This window comes from Mustelus asterias, chromosome 21, assembly GCF_964213995.1.
Source record: "Mustelus asterias chromosome 21, sMusAst1.hap1.1, whole genome shotgun sequence".
In the NCBI taxonomy this organism is placed as follows: domain Eukaryota; kingdom Metazoa; phylum Chordata; class Chondrichthyes; order Carcharhiniformes; family Triakidae; genus Mustelus; species Mustelus asterias.
In genome coordinates this window covers 79,276,496-79,298,124 of record NC_135821.1, presented here as the reverse complement: position 1 = coordinate 79,298,124, position 21,629 = coordinate 79,276,496, and the positions used below count along the sequence as shown (strand labels likewise).

General features: G+C 44.9%; 1 protein-coding gene across 7 annotated transcripts in view; it reads left to right on the top strand.

Moving 5' to 3' along the window:
* The window catches only part of LOC144509443 (myotubularin-related protein 9-like), a 47,721-nt gene extending 26,534 nt beyond the window's left edge, over positions 1 to 21,187 (top strand). For 6 of the 7 annotated variants that reach the window (XM_078238344.1, XM_078238343.1, XM_078238341.1 and 3 more), the window contains 5 exons: positions 929 to 1,090; positions 5,903 to 6,044; positions 7,361 to 7,581; positions 11,976 to 12,127; positions 19,217 to 21,187. In XM_078238344.1, coding sequence (XP_078094470.1) covers positions 929 to 1,090; positions 5,903 to 6,044; positions 7,361 to 7,581; positions 11,976 to 12,127; positions 19,217 to 19,362 — 823 coding nt within the window. In that variant the 3' untranslated portion in view covers positions 19,363 to 21,187. Of the gene's footprint in view, positions 1 to 928; positions 1,091 to 5,902; positions 6,045 to 7,360; positions 7,587 to 11,975; positions 12,128 to 19,216 lie in introns of those variants that run through there. The other variant, XM_078238342.1, reaches the window with a different exon arrangement.
* Positions 21,188 to 21,629: the final 442 nt, after the last annotated feature.

The window sequence follows — 21,629 nt, the reverse complement described above, 5'->3', positions numbered from 1 at the left end:
TGCACCATGGAGTGTGTGTCCTGCACCATGGAGTGCGTGTCCTGCACCACGGAGTGCGTGTCCTGTACCATGGAGTGCGTGTCCTGCACCATGGAGTGCGTGTCCTGCACCACGGAGTGTGTGTGCTGCAGCTGTGCAGGACAGAAGTCTCGGACCAAGGTCTCTATGGTGACCGTCACTCTACCAGTGTTGACCTTGTTGCGTTGGAGTGTCGGCACAATCACCTCTGATATCAGGCAGATGGACTCCTTCATACAGCCTTCCATTCCGAGGAGACTACCATCCCTTCCTGATACACTGTGGAACCCACCGACACCCATTTTCACCTGCAAAATAACACCAGTGAGTTTGTCACACACTGTCCCTGCAAACTAGCCTATAGAACTGTAACGATGATAAAACAGAACGGCAGAGTGTTTGTTGTTGAATTATTTTCAATGAATTACTAGATGGAATGAGGAAAGGTTGAGGGAGCTAGGGCTTTTCTCTTTAGAGCAGAGGAGGATGAGAGGCGACTTAATAGAGGTTTATAAGATGATGGGGGGGATAGATAGAGTGGATGTTCAAAGACTATTTCCTCGGGTGGATGTAGCTGTTACTAGGGGGCATAGCTATAGGGTTCGTGGTGGGAGATATAGGAGGGATGTCCCAGGTAGGTTCTTTACCCAGAGAGTGGTTGGGGTGTGGAATGGACTGCCTGCTGTGATAGTGAAGTCGGACACTTTAGGAACTTTCAAGCGGTTATTGGATAGGCACATGGAGCACACCAGCATGATAGGGAGTGGGATAGCTTGATCTTGGTTTCGGAAAAGGTTCGGCACAACATCGTGGGCTGAAGGGCCTGTACACTTCTATGTTCTATGTTCTATGTACTGTCAACAGAACGAAACTTTTTCTAATTAGCGTCAATGCATTTCCTTTATTGCAGAGGCAGAGTCCTGCAGGAAAGCCTGGTGAAGTTAGTTGATGCTTGCAATGACCAATCCAATAGCATTGACAGGTGGCTCAGTAAACTGGAGGCTTCCAAATGGCTGACCCATGTTAAAACTGTCCTGACAACAGCTTGTCTGGCTGTACAGTGCGTCGACAGGTAATGGACTCAAACCTTTGTTGCTTTTTAAACAACAGAATCTCCATGGAGATTTTTATTCCCCAACCTTCCTTCTGTCCTTGGACATCTTCCCTGAACATCTTTCATACCCCAGCAGACATCTCAGTCACGTGGCTCTTCTCTCCTGTGTGGAGGTAGATTATCCCCAACCTATTCAACTCAGTCATTGCAGTCAAACCCAATCTTTCTGGTTAAAAGCAAATTACTGCGGATGCTGGAATCTAAAACCAACAGAGAAAATGCTGGAAAAACTCAGCGGGTCTGGCAGCATCTGTAAGGAGAGAAAAGAGCCAATGTTTCGAGTCCAGATGATCTTTTGTCAAAGCTAAAAGGCAGAGAAAGTGGGAGATATTTATACAGCAGGGTGAGAGAATGAAAGGTGAGTCATAGCCACAGAAACCAGGGGAAAAGACTGCTAATAGCTGTCCACAGAGAGAATAAAGGGTGTGAATGGCCAAACGGCAGAGAAGCTGTAAACTGTGACAGATGAAAATGTGGGGGGGGAGGGGGGGGGGGGGCGGTGGGGGGGGGGGGGGGGGGGCGGAAATGGGACAGAGGTAGAATGTAGAAAAGGGGAAGTAGGGGGAGAAAAGGTAAGGGAAGGGAGATGAAGTAGGGGGAAAGAGTGGTGGGGGGGTGGGGAAGAAAAAGAAGAAAGACAATAAAGAAATAAAAGGTAGAGAACAGTAAAAAATTAAATAAAATAGAATGAAAACAGAAAGGTTGAGGTGGGGTAGAGCAAATCATCCGAAGTTGTTGAATTCGATGTTGAGACCGGAAGGCTGTAACGTGCCGAGCTGGAAGATGAGATGCTGTTCCTCCAGTTTGTGTTGAGCTTCACGGGAACATTGCAGCAGGCCAAGGACAGACAGGTGGGCATGGGAGCAGGATCGTGTGTTAAAATAGCAAGCAATCTTCCTGGTGTTCATAAGAACACACTTCCAAGCATGGTCACCTGGTAGAAATCAGGAAGAATATCTCGTTAAAAACTCCTCCCACAAACATTGAGACAGTTACACTGACCTAACTACCATCACAGCAAAAATTGGCGAATTCAGAATCTCTTCTGGTAACTTTATTACAATATTGGGACTTGATAGCTTTGCTTGTTTATATTGAACATCAGATTATTTGTATTTCTGTAGAAGTGAAGCACAATTGCACACTTTTGGGAACATAATAATAATTGGGACTTTGAAATAATGTTCTAAATAAATGACATCGGTCAGGCTAATATATCTGATACAGAACAGAGGATGCTGGAAAAATCCAGCAAGTCAGGCAGCATCTCTAGGGAGAGAAAACAGAGTTAATGTTTCGAGTTCATTTGGCTCTCAAGCTTGTGTCAAGCAGATCATGAGAACCGGATCAGGAATGCAATGAGATAGTGAAGTCCAGAGATAACAAAGCAAGGATGAGGGTTTCTGCAGCAGAGCAGCAGAGACAGCGAGAGACAATGTTACTGAGGTGGAAAGAGGCAGTCTGAGTGATGGCAGAAATATATAATTCGGAGCTCATAAGGGAGTCAAGGGTTAGAAAGTTCCGGTTCAGCCTCCCAGTAGCCAGGGAGACGGATGGAATCAGTAACTCGGCAACTGAGTTTGTGGTGGGGTCCAAATGGCTGCAATCTCCCCAAGATTTAAACAGGTGCTCGTAACTTTAGCCTGCTAATACCTAAAGATTGCCTGCATCGCAACATGGACCACACTTCAAAATTAAATTCATTGGCCACAAAAACCTTCCAAACGATTCTTTCAGTTAATGTTGTCTTTTTTTTTGTTTTGGACAAAGAATTTGGATTTTAGCAAAGAATTTGATTACGTCAACACCAAATATCAAGTTAGTTTAAAGGGTTTGAAATGTGTATACTTCAATGCCAGGAGTATTCGCAATAAAGTGGGTGAACTTGCAGCGTGGATCAGTACCTGGGACTTCGATGTTGTGGCTATTTCAGAGACATGGATAGAGCAGGGGCAGGAATGGATGCTGCAGGTCCCGGGGTTCAAATGTTTTAGTCGAAGTAGGGAAGGAGGTAGAAGAGGGGGAGGGGTAGCATTATTGGTCAGAGATTGTATCACAGTGTCAGAGAGGAGGTTTGATGAGGACTTATCTGTTGAGGTAGTATGGGCGGAGATTAGAAATAGGAGAGGAGAGGTCACCCTGTTGGGAGTCTTTTATAGATCTCCTAAAAGTTCTAGAGAGGTTGAGGAAAGGATTGCGGAGTCAATCCTGCTTAGGAGTGAAAGTAATAGGGCAATTGTTATGGGGGATTTTAACTTGACTAATATTGACTGGAATTGTTATAGCTCTAGCTCGTTAGAGGGGTCAGTTTTTGTTCAAAGCGTGCAGGAAGGTTTTTTGACTCAGTATGTAGACAGGCCAACTAGAGGTGAGGCTATATTGGATCTGGTGCTGGGAAATGAGCCAGACCAGGTGCTAGACTTGGAAGTTGGTGTGCATTTTGGTGATAGTGACCACAATTCGGTTACGTTCACCTTAGTGATGGAAAGGGATAGGCATGAACCTCGGGCCAGTGGTTTTAGCTGGGGGAAGGGTAATTATGAGGCTATTAGGAGAGAATTAGGAAACATAGGTTGGACTAGGAGATTACAGGGACTGGGAACGTCCGACATGTGGAGTTTTTTCAAGGAGCAGCTACTGCGAGTCTGTGATAGGTATGTCCCTGTCAGGCAAGGAGGAATTGGTAGGGCTAGGGAACCGTGGTGCACCAAAAAAGTTTCTTTGTTGGTTAAAAAGAAAAAGGAGGCTTATGTTCGGATGAGACGTGAGCACTCGGGTAGTGCACTAGAAAGCTTTAGATTGGCTAAGAGGGAGTTGAAGAGCGAGCTTAGAAGGGCTAAAAGGGGACATGAGAAGACTTTGGCGGATAGGGTTAAAGAGAATCCTAAGGCGTTCTATAGGTATGTCAAGAACAGAAGGTTGGTTAGGGCAAGTTTAGGGCCAGTTATAGATGGCAGAGGGAAGTTATGTGTGGAACCGGAGGAGATTGGTGAAGCATTGAACCAATATTTCTCTTCGGTGTTCACGCAAGGGGACATGAATATAGCTGAGGAGGACACTGGGTTGCAAGGGAGTAGAATAGACAGTATTACAGTTGATAAGGAGGATGTGCAGGATATTCTGGAGGGTCTGAAAATAGATAAATCCCCTGGTCCGGATGGGATTTATCCAAGGATTCTCTGGGAGGCAAGAGAAGTGATTGCAGAGCCTCTGGCTCTGATCTTCAGGTTGTCGTTGGCCTCTGGTATAGTACCAGAAGATTGGAGGTTAGCGAATGTTGTCCCATTGTTTAAGAAGGGGAACAGAGACTTCCCCGGGAATTATAGACCGGTGAGTCTCACTTCTGTTGTCGGCAAGATGTTGGAAAAAATTATAAGGGATAGGATTTATAGTTATTTGGAGAGTAATGAATTGATAGGTGATAGTCAGCATGGTTTTGTGGCAGGTAGGTCGTGCCTTACTAACCTTATTGAGTTTTTTGAGAAAGTGACCAAGGAGGTGGATGGGGGCAAGGCAGTGGACGTGGTATATATGGATTTTAGTAAGGCGTTTGATAAGGTTCACCATGGTAGGCTTCTGCAGAAAATGCAGATGTATGGGATTGGGGGTGATCTAGGAAATTGGATCAGGAATTGGCTAGCGGATAGGAAACAGAGGGTGGTGGTTGATAGTAAATATTCATCATGGAGTGCGGTTACAAGTGGTGTACCTCAGGGATCTGTTTTGGGGCCACTGCTGTTTGTAATATTTATTAATGATCTGGATGAGGGTATAGTTGGGTGGATTAGCAAATTTGCTGATGACACCAAAGTCGGTGGTGTGGTAGACAGTGAGGAAGGGTGTCGTAGTTTGCAGGAAGACTTAGACAGGTTGCAAAGTTGGGCCGAGAGGTGGCGGATGGAGTTTAATGCGGAGAAGTGTGAGGTAATTCACTTTGGTAGGAATAACAGATGTGTTGAGTATAGGGCTAACGGGAGGACTTTGAATAGTGTGGAGGAGCAGAGAGATCTAGGTGTATGTGTGCATAGATCCCTGAAAGTTGGGAATCAAGTAGATAAGGTTGTTAAGAAGGCATATGGTGTCTTGGCGTTTATTGGTAGGGGGATTGAATTTAGGAGTCGTAGCGTTATGTTGCAACTGTACACAACTCTGGTGCGGCCGCACTTGGAGTACTGTGTGCAGTTCTGGTCCCCACATTACAGGAAGGATGTGGAGGCTTTGGAGAGGGTGCAGAGGAGGTTTACCAGGATGTTGCCTGGTATGGAGGGGAGATCCTATGAGGAGAGGCTGAGGGATTTGGGATTGTTTTCGCTGGAAAGGCGGCGGCTAAGAGGGGATCTTATTGAAACATATAAGATGATTAGAGGTTTAGATAGGGTGGATAGTGATAGCCTTTTTCCTCTGATGGAGAAATCCAGCACGAGGGGGCATGGCTTTAAATTGAGGGGGGGTAGTTATAGAACCGATGTCAGGGGTAGGTTCTTTACCCAGAGGGTGGTGAGGGATTGGAATGCCCTGCCAGCATCAGTAGTAAATGCGCCTAGTTTGGGGGCGTTTAAGAGATCCGTAGATAGGTTCATGGACGAAAAGAAATTGGTTTAGGTTGGAGGGTCACAGTTTTTTTTTTTAACTGGTCGGTGCAACATCGTGGGCCGAAGGGCCTGTTCTGCGCTGTAATGTTCTATGTTCTATGTTCTAACTGCAGCTAAATCTGAAAAATACAGGTCTGCATAATTGAATCGATGAGAATTCTGCTGTTACTCTGTACAGGGAAGAAGCATCTGTCCTGATCCATGGTTCCGAGGGGAGAGACACAACACTACAGCTCACATCTCTGGCACAAATCATCTTGGACCCAGACTGCAGGACCATTGGTGGTTTTCAAGCACTTATTGAACGGGAATGGTTACAGGTATGTAAAATCAGAAAAAGACATGATGAAGAAAAATTGGTCCTTCCTAGTCCTCTCTTTACACAGACCATGTGCAGTCCATCTTATCGGGGACTATATCCAGCCTATCTGAAGCCTGCATGAACGCCTGCCACTCCAGAACACTCATCCTCACATCTTTGAGATAACAGTGGTATCTGGTAATTCACCCCAACCTCCTGCTGTCTCCATGCTGCCCCACCCCGGCTCAGCAGCAGGCTTTGATCCACAAAGTATTTGATCCCTCGGGCTGTAACTATCTCATAGAAATCATAGAAACCATAGAAACCCTACAGTGCAGAAAGAGGCCACCTGGCCCATCGAGTCTGCACCGACCACAATCCCACCCAGGCCCTACACTATCCCTACACATTTACCCGCTAATCCCTCTAACCTACGCATCCCAGGACACTAAGGGGCAATTTTTAGCATGGCCAATCAACCTAACCCGCACATCTTTGGACTGTGGGGGGAAACCGGAGCACCCGGAGGAAACCCATGCAGACACGAGGAGAATGTGCAAACTCCACACAGACAGTGACCCAAGGCGGGAATCGAACCTAGGTTCCTGGAGCTGTGAAGCAGCAGTGCTAACCACTGTGCCACCGTGCCGCCCTCTCTGGAATCTCAAGAGGTTGAGGGATCTACCTTGAACAGTGAAAACAGGCAGCCCCATGGCTCTGTGCAGAGGGCCGTGTGGGACTCAGCCACCCTTGGCTGGAAGGTGTAGGTGCTCCCAGGCCACTCAGTGGCTTGTGTATCATAATTGGCAAAGCATTGCTGGGCTAGTGGAATTCAATAGATTGCTCTTTGAAAGAGCAAGCAGACACTTGATGAGCCGAATGGCCTCTTTCTGCACGGAGGATTTTATCTCCAGAATCTTTCCACCATTCACACTGGCGGGTTTTTCCCATTCCGCCGCAATGGACGGAGATTTGGCAGGCTGTCAAATTGTCCGACCTCGTTCCAGTGGGAGTGTGGTGTGAACGGGCAGTGAGATCGCATCCTATGATTCTAGAATCACAACTTCTGATTGCTATCTGGTGATCCCTCTGGAATTGTACAATGCAGAGAGACAGGATGATGCTCAGCTGTGATGCTTCACATGGTTGAATGGCCTGCTCGCATTCATTCTCCAGGCTCACAGAATGAAGAAATCTTTTTGAGAAGCAATGTTAATGCTAATTCTCTTTTACTGATCCTGAAGTTTTCTCTGTTCTGCTATGTTTGAAGATATGAATGGACAGTGTTACTCACCCTGGAGCATTCAGTCACATTTGGATTTTCTTTTTCCTCAGGCGGGCCATCCTTTCCAGCTTCGCTGTGCCACTTCAGCTTATTCCCATGCCAAGCTGAAGCAAGAGGCACCAATCTTCCTCATCTTCCTGGACTGCTGCTGGCAGATGAGTTGCCAATTCCCCTGCTCATTCCAGTTTAATGAGCACTTCCTCATCACCCTGTTTGAACATGCATACGCCTCCTGCTTTGGGACTTTCCTGTGTAATAATGAAAAGGAACGGTAATGTACGAGAAAATCATTTCACCAAACTCCACCGAACGCAAAGGTCATTGTCAGTGAATCACTGCCAACTCCTTTCCGATTGGTGTCTGAGTAACTATATTCTCAGCACTGAGCTTCTATAGGTCAATGTTTCCTGCCTGTTTTAAAATGCTTCTAAACTGTTAAATGTTTTGAAGACAGAGATGGATAGGTTCTTGATTAATAAGGGGATCAGGGATTATGGGGGAAAAGCAGGAGAATGGGGATGAGAAAAAAATCAGCCATGATTGAATGGTGGAGCAGACTCGATGGGCCGAGTGGCCTAATTCTGCTCCTATGTCTTATTATAAGGACCATAAGATCATAGAACATAGGAGCAGAAGTAGGCCACTCGGCCCACTGAGTCTGCTCTGCCATTAAATGAGATCATGACTGATCTGATAATCCTCAACTCCACTTCCCCGCCTTATCTCCCAACCCCTCGATTCCCTTACTGATGAACAATCTATCTATCTCAACATCGAACACACTTAACCTCTACAGCCCTCTGTGGCAAAGAGTTCCATAGATTCACTACCCTCTAAAAGAAGAAATTCTTCCTCATCTCTGTCTCAAATGGGTGACTCCTTACTCTGCAATGAAGCTCTCTGGTTCTAGATTCTCCCACAAGGGGGAACAACCTCTCAGCATCACGGCGAATTATAAAATTCATGTGGCATGAATAAAATAAATCCTAATGGGCAATGGATTACCAAATATACCCACCTTTACCCAATCAACCTGCCCCGTGCTTCCCAGTGGCAGCAGTTCCCTGCTTTCCCAGAATTTAGTAAGAGTTTTAACAACACCAGATTAAAGTCCAACAGGTTTATTTGGTAGCAAATGCCATTAGCTTTCGGAGCCCTGCTCCTTCGTCAGATGGAGTGGATATCTCCACTCCATCTGACGAAGGAGCAGGGCTCCGAAAGCTAATGGCATTTGCTACCAAATAAACCTGTTGGACTTTAACCTGGTGTTGTTAAAACTCTTACTGTGTTTACCCTAGTCCAACACCGGCATCTCCACATCATGATTCCCAGAATTTAGCCCATTAAAAATGTCAAAGGATTGTAAAGGTGGGAAACACCAAGATTGACGTCAAGCCTACCCACACAATAGGAACGGGGCGGGTAGGAGGTTCAATATTTTGGGGGGGTCGGGGTATAATGTTACATTCCGGCTCCACCCACTTAACTAACATTAGATCAATCATGGAATGTTTGACTGTTCCTGCGGGGGTGGGTGGACCTATATTACCTAGAAAAATCCTGCCCCAGTGATTGAGCGCAACTGAAAAATCTGTGAGGCCAAAATATCCGACAGCAAATCTTGGCAAAAAGCAGGAGTCAACAAGTATCAACATTTTACTTTCCTGGGGTGGGGGAGGGTGGTGGGGCGTGGGGGGGGGGGGAGGGGGGCAGTGGGGGGGGGGGGAGGGCGGTGGGGGGGGCGGTCAGTGGGGGGCGGTGAGCGGGTGGGGGAGGGCAGGGGGGGAGGAGGGCAGTGGGGGTGGGGGAGGGCAGTGGGGGGGCGGGAGAAATGGAATTGCACCACTGATTTTTGCAATAAATCCCTGGCCTCCTCATCCACAGCCTGACCGCTTTCTCCCAGTGGCAACCTCTTCATTCAAGCCCCCTCCCCAGCGCCAGACTACAGGGACAGGTTCGTTGTGAGCCCAGTGTCCTCAGATCACTGATCATCAGCTCTGAGGTCCATCCTTCTGAGTTTGAGATGATCCTGCATTTTTTCCAAATAAAACCAAGGGGTTTAAATGGCCCGGACCTCACTGAACTCCCTCAGAGACATCTGTACCCTAACCAATGGAGACTAACTCTCTTGCTAAAATAACCAGTGACATGGAGGTGATCATTTTGTTTCTATTTCAATTCTGCTTCCTCTTTGGCTCTGGAAAAGGCCGTGGTTTCAGCCAAGCCCACTTACACACAGCGCAGATATGTGAAATTCTATTCATGCGCAATAAATGACTTCCCTAACTTTAGTATAGACCAACCAACCATCAAAAAAATCCAGTTCAGCAGAAGTTAAGACATAGCTACCAGTATTCTTTCAAAATCCAGTGAGTGGGGGAAGAATCAGAATTTGTCCTTGGTTGCACTCGTGTACAATATCAACGCTCTATATGACATGACCTTGATTCCAGATTTCCTAAATGTGCAGACTGAGTAACTTCCTTACACAGGAATATATCGATTAGCCAAGATTTTACTATCTGGACTCTTGAATAACTATCAGTATTTCTGCGGGAGCAGTAAGTTCAGAGATTAATGGGACTCTACCAGAGAGAAAGAAACCTTAAAAAGTTCAAAATAAGGTTTATTTAAAACACAAATTGGAAGGAGATTTGGGAACTCGCAATGATTTGTTATTTTCCATGACCCACACTGACCTCCATTAAGGTCACTAATTCCATTTAATAAAAGCATCTTGTCTCTGAAACGAGCTGGTTCTCTGGTGGGAGAAGTAATTCTTAGCTGCTTTTCACTCTAAGCTCCTTGTGTACCCTCCTTCCTCCAGTCATTCAATGACACATCAGAGGAAGTTGCTTCCCACAGTGTAACTCAGATTGCTCCTTTCGCTATGACTGAGAAAGCAGATTTCGATTTCACCATCTTAAAAATGAAAGAGGAAAATGGTACCTTTGTTGTTGCCTCCTATTGGAGACTGTGGTAAACCACTGTTGGCTTATTACCTGTATATGTGACATGCCTGGACACGTCCCTGCCGGCCCCACCCGAGACTCCTCCCCCACCCCCCCCGGTCCAGGTATAAAGGCGACTGCTCCCCACCCCCCACCTCAGTCTGGACCAGTTCATCGGCATGGGTGTGCTCCAAGTCTTTTGCTAATAAAAGCCTATTTGTTCTTGCATACAAACTAGTCTTTGCTCGATTGATGGTGCATCAGAGACAGACAAGTAAAATTGTCCAATTCAAAGAAGGATGTTGGTTGTGGGGAATTGGAACTGGATTGTATCAGAGAAAACACAGGTGGTCACTATCATTGCAGCTTGATACACGCCATTTTAATGTGATTTGGCAATTACGTTACGTAGAAGAAGCTTGACTGTGTCTCTTCCACATATCGTAAGACACTTTTATATTGATATTGAGCTGCTGGCGACAAGCCTGTGCTATTCCCACCACCGGCAACACCTGTCTGTACAAATGGTGTAAATTCTGTGGCCAGATTTTGCTGAAATGAATAATGTTGCTTTTGCAATGCATCCTGGTATCCAGTACCAACACCTGCAGTAATTCTGTGGGCAAAAGAAATTAAAAGCTAAATGTGCACAAACAATTCTAACTTGCATGTGACAAGATGGCTCATTCCAGTAAAATCCTGTCCGATCTCTGAGCTGACCTTCTGGAGATGACTTTTCCTAAGTCCCAGGATTGATAATCAGAGACGTGTACAGCTTCCTATTGACTCCCCATTAGGTCCCGATAAAAACATGAGGACACTCAGAGATCCAAGGACTTTGTCTGAACCTCCCTATCATCGAACCTCGCATCAATATAAACAATTATTTGCTCCTTGAGTCTCTTCCTGCATTTTAAAAATTCCAGTGTGTGTAACACAAAACTGAGTTATTGCTTAGAAAGGAATTTAATTCTAATCAATGTGTAAAAAGGAAGATTTACTTTGTGACAATTCATGTTATCTGGTATAAAAGCTAGCATATCATTACCTAATGGTCAAAGGTAAATTAGCCGATTAGTCTGAGGCCTGATTTATAAATTGCCATTCGATTACAACTCACATAAAAGGAGGCTTCAAGCGAATCAGCGACAGTCACCGTCTCAGACTTCCATTCGGGGTCACTGTAATTATTCAGTACCGTTACCATTGTATCCTGGCTCTTGCCACTTATCATAGTTATTCTGCATCTACAGTGCAGAAGGAGGCCATTTGGCCCATCAAGTCTGCACTGACCACAATCCCACCCAGGCCCATCCCCGAAACCCCACATATTTACCCTTCTAATCCCCTGACACTAAGGGGCAATTTAGCCTGGCCAATCAACCTAACCTGCATATCTTTAGACTGTGGGAGAAAACTGGAGCACCCGGAGGAAACCCACACAGACACGTGGCGAATGTGCAAACTCCACACAGACAGTGACCCAAGCCAAGAATTGAATCCTGGTCCCTGGCGCTGTAAGGCAGCAGTGCTACCCACTGTGCCACCCATGCCACTTGTTCCATTTGCAAATGGAAAGAGAGCAAAACACATTTGTTGTATCAAATTTTTCCCCAATCCACAAGTTTGCAACAATTGGCAGAAAATATAAAGAAACAGCACAAACTCTATAAAGTACATTCACTTTTGGAATATTTTCCTTTTTTGTTTGTAGGTTTACTCTGAATGTGAAGAGACAAACAATTTCCATTTGGGCTCGGATAAATAGTCCTTCTGAGCGAAAACAATACGTTAATCCTCTGTATGAAAGAAACAGCCTCACCATATGGCCATCAGTCGCTCCACAAAGCTTGCAACTTTGGCAAGGTATGTCTGATTTAAATATTCACTTATGACGGCAAATTGCGTAACCTGTGCCCCCTTTTTGCCTGCTTTCCCTGGCCCACCCATCAGCTGGTGCATCAGGGGACATGAAACAGATTGTAGGTGAGGCTTCACACCAGATCCCAGCTACCCTCACTGGTGGCAGAGAACCAACACTTACCCTGTGACCACCATCAGTAAAAAAAACCATAGGATCTGCTCGTGATCACATTGCTGTTTGTGGGATCTTGCTGTGCACAAATTGGCTGCTGTGTTTCCTACATTACAACACTGACTACACTCCAAAATATTTTATTAACGGTAAAGTACTTGAGTCATCTTGAAGTTGTAAAAGATTCTTTACAAGTACTTTCTTTCTCTCTTTCTCTCTCTCTCTCTCTCGCTCTATGCTTCTCCATCTGCCTTTACCTCTCTTTCTCTCCATCTCTTGTTCTCTCCTCTGCCAATGTCACTGTGGTTGAGAAGTTTATGAGCAGATTTTGATGTTGACATTCCCCCATGAGGGAACAGATATGACTAATGCTCAGTTCTTTGCCACACAAATAACACCTGAAATGTTGGAAAACACAATTACCAAATTTTACTCAGTTAAGGAGTTGAGGTTCTGGGAGAATCAAGGAGAATTATAGTGGTGCAGCTTGGAAACCTCAGCAATGCCCCCCCCCCCCCCCCCCCCCCGCCAACAGGGATTTAGAGAAAGATGAGAAAATAAGAGACTGAGGGAAACGTAACTAAATTCAAAGGAAAGTTGCTAGCTGTTTGGTGAGTATCTGTGAAGTGGGTAAGTTCTATTCAATCCCAAAGGTTTAAAATAATACACAAATTAGTGGTAAAGTTAATAAAATATGTTTAAAAGCACCCATAAATAATTGAATGATATCATAAAGTAATTGTTTAAAATGCAAAAGGATTGTGGGCCGGATGATGTGTCGCGGCTGCAGTATGTGGGAACTCCTGGGTAACATTGTGATCCGAGACAAGTACATTACAGTAAATATCCGCGGCTTGAGGAGGCTTGGCTCGGAGTCATCGAGCTGGAGGCTGAGCTGCAGACACTGTGACATTTCAAGGAGGGAGAGAGTTACCTGGATGCTTTGTACCAGGAGGCAGTCACACCCATTAGGAGAGGATCTTCTGATTTGTTCAGTGATCAAGGATAGGGGGTGGTGACTACAACTGAGGCAGGTAAGGGAATCCAGAGGGCAGGAGTGCAGGAGCGTCAGCCTCTGCCACTGTCCAATAGATTAGAGGTTCTCTCAGCTTGTTTGGTTGAGAGTAAGCAAACTAACCAGGTACAGGAAGCCATTCAAATGGAGGAAACAATACAAAATGGCTACTGCCTGGCCATGCCCCCCTCCCCTGGGGGCTTTACTTACCTTTACACCCCTGGTGACCTCATGACAGGTTCACGTCCAGTTGAACCTGTTGCAAACCATGTGGCGTCACGCTGTTGACGTGTTGTCAATATACGGGGGAAGGGGGTAAATATACGGTGAAGGAGCAAGTTAATAACATTGAAATATATTCAAATTCATGTAAAGTATGTTCACGCCCATTTTGGATGTGAAATGATGATGTGGCCAGCGAGGGGCAGGGAAGATCCAAAATCATGAACTCACTGGCGTGATCTGTGATTTCCAAATCTTGAACCCCACCAGAATTTGCAGGGACGGCAAAAATGGGCTCAGAATCATTCCCGATGATTTAGAAGAGGGGAGAAAAAGCAGGGAAGCTAAATTTGCAGAAGACACAAAGATTGGTAGGAAAGTATGTTGTGAAGAAGACATATGGGGCAGGATTTTACAGCCCCGCTCGTCCCGCAACTGTAAAATCCCGCCCGAGGTCAATGGATCTTTCCATTGTCCGCCCCTCGCCTGCTCCGATTCCCATGGAGGGCAGGGATGGTAAAATTCCAGCCACGGAGTTTGCAGATGGATATAAATAGGTTGAGTGAGTGGGCAAAAACTAGACAGATGGAGTATAATGTGGGGAAGGTGAAACATTGTTCACTTTAGCGGAAAGAATAAAAAAGCAGAATGTTACTTAAACGGCGAAACAACTGCAGAATTTTGAGGTGCAGAGCGATGTGGGTATTCTTATACATGAGTCACAAAATGTTCATCTGTAGGTACAGCACGTAATTAAGAAGGCGAATGGGATGCTATCCTTTATTAAGAGAGGAATTAAACATAACAGTAATTTGTTATGCTTCAGTTATCCTGGGTATTGGTGAGATGACATCTCGAATACTGTGGGCAATATCGCCCTCTTTATTTAAGGAAGGATGTAAATGTATTGGAGGTGTTCAGAGGAGGTTTACCAGATTGATTCCTGCACTGAGCGGGTTGCCTGATGAGGAAAGGTTGGACAGACTGGGATTGTTTCCACTGGGGTTTAGAAGAATGAGGGGTGACTTGATTGGAATATAAAAGATGCTGAACGGTCTCAACAAGGTGGATGTGGAGAGGATGTTTCCTCTTGTGGGTGAGCCCAGAATTCGGGGGAACTGTTCTAAAATCAGGACAGAGGATGAGGAGAATCTTTTTCTCTCAGAGGATTGTGTGACTTTGGGACTCTGCCTCAGAAGACGGTGGAGGCGGGGTCACTGAATATTTTGAGACAGAGGGAGATAGATTCTTGTTGGACAAGGCGGGGTAGATAGAAATGCGGAATTTGAAACATAAACTGATCAGCCATGATTTTATTGGATGGTGGAGCAGGCTGGAGCGGCCCAGTGACCTACTTCTGCTCCTATTTTGTATGTTTTAATAGTTTATTACAGGGGCAGATAAACTGTCTGGACCTTAGAAACACATATGATAATCACTGGACATTCAAGACACGGACATCCTTTACAGACACATTTTTGTTATGATTATGTCTCCTCCCATCCAAGCTCATTCACCAATCCCCTCCCTCCCCACTCAGCTCCCTGACCCATTTTCACAATCTCTCCTGCTGGAGTTGAGAAAAGCAGCAGCCAGGGCCAAAGCTCCAGGCCACAATTTGCCTCTTTCCTCTCTTGGCCTGACTCTTGACCTCTCCCACTGAGTCCCATTCCCAGGCTCCACCCTCGGACCTGTTCTCAGCTTCCTCTGGCCCTCCACACCGCCCCCCCCCCCCCCCCCCCGCCCCTCAGCATCAACTCCCACAACTGGGGTGGCACTAAACAGAGGATCCTGTGCAGGAAGGTGCTCTGCAGGCTGCACGTGGGAACAGCCGTTACAGGGGATGTGGTCTCTGAATCGCTAAATGACAGAAATCAGGCTGGACCAGTCAGGTTAGAGCTGAGCTGGTGGAAGCGACCAACCAAAGCTTTGCCCAATTCTGCAGAATGATCCGGATTAATGTCTCCACCTTGGTAACTGCCCCACTTAATCTGGAAAGCTTCATTTCACTTGTAAAAGAGACACATGTGAGTTGGGAAAAGTGTGACCTCCCCTGCTTATTATGTTTGAACGTTTACCCTGTAGACATCAGCCTTTGGATGAAGAATACTTCACTATATCAAACCAGGGCAGGACTTACTCAGTTAATGGTAGGGCGTTGGGGAGAGTTACAGAACAAAGAGATCTCGGGGCACATTTTCATAGCTCCTTGAAAGTGGAGTCACAGGTGGACGGAGTGGTGAAGAAGGCATTCGGCATGCTTGGTTTCATTGGTCAGAACATTGAATACAGGAGTTGGGACATCTTGTTGAAGTTGTACAAGACATTAGTAATAGAGGTGGGTACAATTCTATCTTTTAGAAAGCGTTTAGACAGTTACATGGGTAAGATGGGTATAGAGGGATATGGGCCAAATGCGGGCAATTGGGACTAGCTTAGTGGTTAAACAAAAGGGGCGGCATGGACAAGTTGGGCCGAAAGGCCTGGTTCCATGCTGTAAACTTCCATGACTCTATGATATATTGAAGAAATTATTAGAAGCTGATTCAAACGGTATATAATTTGATAAGGCTAGCTGTCAGTACAGGATAGCAATTTGAAAATTGAAATATGTGAATGTAGAAATGTCTCCCCTCAAAGGAGAGAGAAGAGAAAGCATTCGAATGATTAACTCCAAACAAATGACCGATAATGTTCAAAAATCAAACTCAAGTGAGATCTGTCATGCAAGATGGATGGGAGGATTTAAAAATGTGCATCGTGCTGCTGACAATGCAGTTTCTGAAACCACCCAAAGTGGGTGAGAGGGGAAGCAATTTTAACCAAGTCAAAACCACCGAGGATTGTTCGCAGCTGAAAAGGAGAACTTCGCTGGATAATAATATTTCCCAAATATATAGACATCATTTCGTTAGCAACTCAAAGGTTTTGTAAGCTTATCAGTTTGCAAGCTGGAGAACAAATTAATAAAAGATGATCCAAAGGGAGAAAGGATGGAATCGGCACTTTCACTTGCAACTGATTTAAAAGAAGAAGCAAGTTTAGGAAGAGTGTTTTAAATAAACTCTTTCTCCTTCATCAATCATTGGCAAAATAGCAGAAAAGAGTCTGATTGTTGCTGGAAGATAACCATTCTTATCTGTAAATTTTCAGTCTTGTTGTTACAGGACTCTCTTGAACAATAAAGTTGCTTGGTTCATATTGGGGCATTCAAAAAGGAGCTGGGGAGAGTACAGGTCCAACATGTATCCTTCAGGGTGAAAGGTAGGGGCAATAAGTTCAGGGAAGCCTGGATGTCTCGGACAATTCAGGACTGGATGAGGAAGAAGAGAAAGTCCAAAGGGGAGTAATTCAGCTGCAGCCCTAGAGGAATATAGGAAGTGCAAGAGGGAACTTAAGAAAGCAATTAGAAGAGCAAAAAGGGGACATGAGGAAGGACTTGCGAACAAGATTAGGAAGAATTCTAAGATATTCTATAAATACATTAAGGGGAAGAGGTTAACCAGGTAAAGAGTAGGGTCCATTAGGGACCAAGGGAGCACTTTGTGCGTGAAGCCACAGGACATTGTAAGGGTGTTCAATGAATTATTTTCATTGGTCTTCATTCAGGACAAGGTGAACATAGATACAGAATTCAGTAAAAGGGACAGTGAGGAGCTTGAGCAGTTTAACATAGGAAAGTATTGGTGGCTCTGTCAGGTGTAAAAATAGACAAATCCCCTGACCCGGATGAACCCGGCTGCTGTGGGAGGCGAGGCGGGAAATTGCAGGGGCTCTGACACAAGTTTTTAATTCCTCTCTGGCCACGGGGAGGTGCCGGAGGACTGGGCGTGGCTAATGTGGTCTCCCTTTTCAAGAAGGGTGGTAGAGATAAAGCAGGAAATTACAGACTGGTGAGTCTCACATCAGTGGTCAGGAAACTATTGGAGAAAATTCTGAAGGCGAGAACTAATGTCTGCTTGGAAAAACATGGATTGATTAGGGATAGTCAGCCTGGCTTTGTCAGAGGGAGGGCATGCCAACAAATGTGATAGATTCTTCAAATAAGTGATCGGGTGTATGGCTGAGGGAAGTGCAGTTGATGTAGTTTATATGGATTTTAGCAAAGCCTTTGACAAAGTCCCACATGGGAGACTGATTGAGAAGGTTGAAGCACATGGAATTCGGGGAAACTTGGTGAGATGTATCCAAAACTGGCTTCATTATAGGACACAAAGGTGGTGGTAGAAGGCTGGTTGAGTGACTGGAGGCCGGTGTCTAGTGGCGTACCACAAGGTTCAGTGCTGGGACCCTTATTCTTTGTTATATACACAAATGACAGAGATCAGAATGTGGGGGGAATGATAAGCAAGTTAGCAGATGATACCAAGATTGGTGGGGTGGTTAATAGTGAAGAAGAACATAGGTTACAGGAAGATATAGATGGGTTGGTCACATGGGCTGAACAGTGGCAGATGGTATTTAACCCTGATAAGTGAAAGGTGATGCACTTTGGAAGAAAAAAAATACCCAAGATGATGGAGTATTTAATGAACAGGACACCGGGAAGCTCAAAGAAACAGATGGATCTTGGGGTAATTATTCACAGATGCCTGAAGGCGGCAAAGCAGGTGAATGGGATAGTTAAGAAGGCATATGGGACACTTGCTTTTATCAGTCGTGGCACAGAGCATAAGAGCAAGGAGGTAATGTTGGAGCTATACAGAATGTTTGTTAGGCCACAGCTGGAGTACTGTGTGCAGTTCTGGTCACCTCACTCTCGGAAGGATGTAATAGCATGAGAGGGGTTACAGAGGAGATTCACCAGTATGTTGCCTGGGATGGAACATTTGAGCTATAAGGAGAGGCTGGATAGGCTTGGATTGTTTTCTCTAGAGCAGAAAAGGTTGAGGGGGGACACGATTGAAGTGTATAAGATTATGAGGGGTATGGACAGGGTGAATAGGAAGCAGCTGTTCCCCTTGGTTGAGGGGTCAATCATGAGGGGGCACAGTTTTAGGGGCAGGAGATTCAGAGGGGATTTGAGAAAACATTTTTTCACTCAGAGGTTGGTGGGAATCTGGAATGCACTGCCTGGAAAGGTAGTGGAGGCCGGAAACCTTGCAACCTTTACACTATACTTGGATGAGCACTTGAAACATCATAACATTCAAGGATATGGGACAAGTGCAGGTAAATGAGATTAGTGCGCCTTTAGTGGTAGTTATTGTCAGCCCAGATTGGATGGCCGAAGCTGTACAATTCTATGACTCCATGATTCAAGTCTAAAGGAAAAAGCTCTATTGTAGCAGCAGCAGCAAGTTGCAAAGAAAAGGAGAGGAATGAAGAGAAAGAAGATGAGGTAAAGAAGATTATGAAGGTGGATCTGGAAGAATGAAGAATAATGAAGTAACGTAAAGAGTGGATAGAATGGGAGAAAATGTTTCTGGAAGAAGTGAAGATGTTGGGTGAACATGAGGAAGAAGAAAATTGGTAAAAGAGGAAACCGGTGGGTAGGGAATGAGGAATCTGTGAGGGAAGGAGAAAGCGATGAAGAGGAAAGGGGAACAAAGCTGAGAGTGAAGAAAAGAAAATCTGATAAATAAAGCAGGGAGAAATTGTGAAGTGTTCACCTTGGTGTAAACGTGAATACGGAATCGGTCTAGTTCGACACCTCAATGATATTTTGTTGTTTTTATTTCAGGTTTATTCCTGAGATGGATTCGATCACCGGAGCATCAAAACGAGGCTTGGGAGCAGATTAATCACATCATGGAACACAGCAAGAGAAACGCAAATCCAACAAGTACTGAACCATCTGCTCTTAAAGAAGGCAGTGCTGGAAAGTAGGAAACTTTCAGTATTTGGTATTCAGAGACTGGTGGCGATCTGAAGGATTTTCAGAACTTCTCAGTCTCAACATTTCAAGGTCATCTCCAGCTGTGAGACTGTGGAAAAGATTCTAAAACTCGGACTGTGTACCCACAGAGGCAGACAGAGGAAACTGTTGATGATTGAGTTGGAAGGCGAGTGGGGAAATACAACTGTAGCTGAATAAACGTTTTAAAGCACAGTTTTTACTTCATTATTTGCTCCCTTAATATGAAAACTATAATAAACCAGCTGTGAATGTGTAATAGTTAACAAGCTGTGACCAGATCCCTCGCTCCTTAGCTGCTGATTATTTAGTCAGCTCACCCATATTTGTTTCCAATCTGAAACAGGTTCATGGTTAGAGCCCCAACGATACAACTTCATAAAGGGACAACCGGGGAAGCCTCTCCAGTTTTGGAACTGGATAAGCCTACACCATTTTCATGGATGCTTTTTGTTTTAAATACAGAGGTAGCATGGTTTCCGATTAAGTTGAAAAACTTTATTATAATTTTGAAGTGCTTCCCTGAAGATATTCCAAGGCAGAGTTTGTTTTTGAGTTGATAATTTCACTTTGCATTTACGCCATTATCAATGGGTTTGCTTTGGTTTATGCAAAGAAGCTCTATTAGGGACCTGCATTCAGATTGAGAGATAATGGCCAGAATTCTGCTGCTGTTCATGCCTCACCATCGCTGCCAGCAAGAATGGAGAGTTTGGCGCTCAGCAAAATGTCTGGTCACTCGCAAGGGGAGCAGAGAATCCCGGCTGTGGGCGAGGTCAGAGAATTCAGCCCAATATTTCAGTGGGCAGCTATCTAAATGATGTGGACATCTATTTTCCTCTATAGGAAGGGTGATAGACAAGGGTGAAGTGTCAGAGGCGTGGAGGCTTTGACCTTCAATAGTCATGGAATTGAATTTTAGTTAACAGAACAGATACTAATCTTACTGCGGGTTTCCTGTCTCAATAATTCACATTTTCATTGAAGGGTGGCACAGTAGCACAGTGGTTAGCATTGCTGCTTCACAGCTCCAGGGACCTGGGTTCGATTCCCAGCTTGGGTCACTGTCTGTGTGGAGTTTGCACATTCTCCTCGTGTCTGCGTGGATTTCCTCCAGGTGCTCCGGTTTCCTCCCACAGTCCAAAGATGTGCGGGTTAGGTTGATTGGCCGTGCTAAAAATTGCCCCTTAGTGTCCTGAGATGCGTAGGTTAGAGGGATTAGTGGGTAAATATGTAGGGATATGGGGTTAGGGCCTGGGTGGGATTGTGGTCGATGCAGACCCGATGGGCCAAATGGCCTCTTTCTGCACTGTAGGGTTTCTATGATTTACTCTTTCTATGATCAAGGTTCCAGCAATGCATTGCCATCCAATGCTGGTGAAGAAATACTGCAATGATATTGGGTGAGGTTGGTTCAATGGACATGTGCCTAAAAATCATCCTCCAACTCATAGCAAAACGTCACACACTGAGAAGATATTAAACGACGAAAGCGAATAGTTTTCCAGATATGTTAACAACATATTTCAGAGAGTGTTGGAGTGAAGGTTTCCTGTATTTTAATCGGTTGTTTCAGACAGTTTGAAATTTGATGGCACCAAGTAAACGTTTAACAAAATTGTTAATTGATCTGTGTTTTTACAAAGTGACCAAAAAGCTTTGTGTCCATGGGATTGAGACAAGTTTTATTTCACTTAAAATGTCAGAAAGAGTTTGTTACTTCTGCACATTAGTAAAGTTTCAAAGCATTTATATTTGTATAAAATCAAAATTTAAATAAAGTTTATTAGTACAATCCTCATTTGTAACATTGTATTTTTAACACGTTCACTTTTTGCAATGTCAAACATTTACATTTGAAGTTTTGTTTTTACTTCTTTTACACAATTCCTACAATTTAATCAATTTCAGATTTGGTCACCGATATATAACTGAACAAAGAAAAGTCCAGCACAGGAACAGGTCCTTCGGCCCTCCAAGCCCGTGCCGATCATGATGCTCTAACTAAACTGAAAAAAAACCCTTCTGCTCTTACTCGGTCCGTATCCCTCTATCCCCCCCCTATTCATGTACCCATCCAGATGCCTCTTAAATGTTGCTAATGTGCCTGCTTCCACCACCTCCTCTGGCAGCATGTTCCAGGCACCCACCGCTCTCTGCGTGAAAAACTCCCCCCACACATCTCCCTTAAACTGTCCCCCCTCATCTTGAACCTGTAATTGACACTTCCACCCTAGGA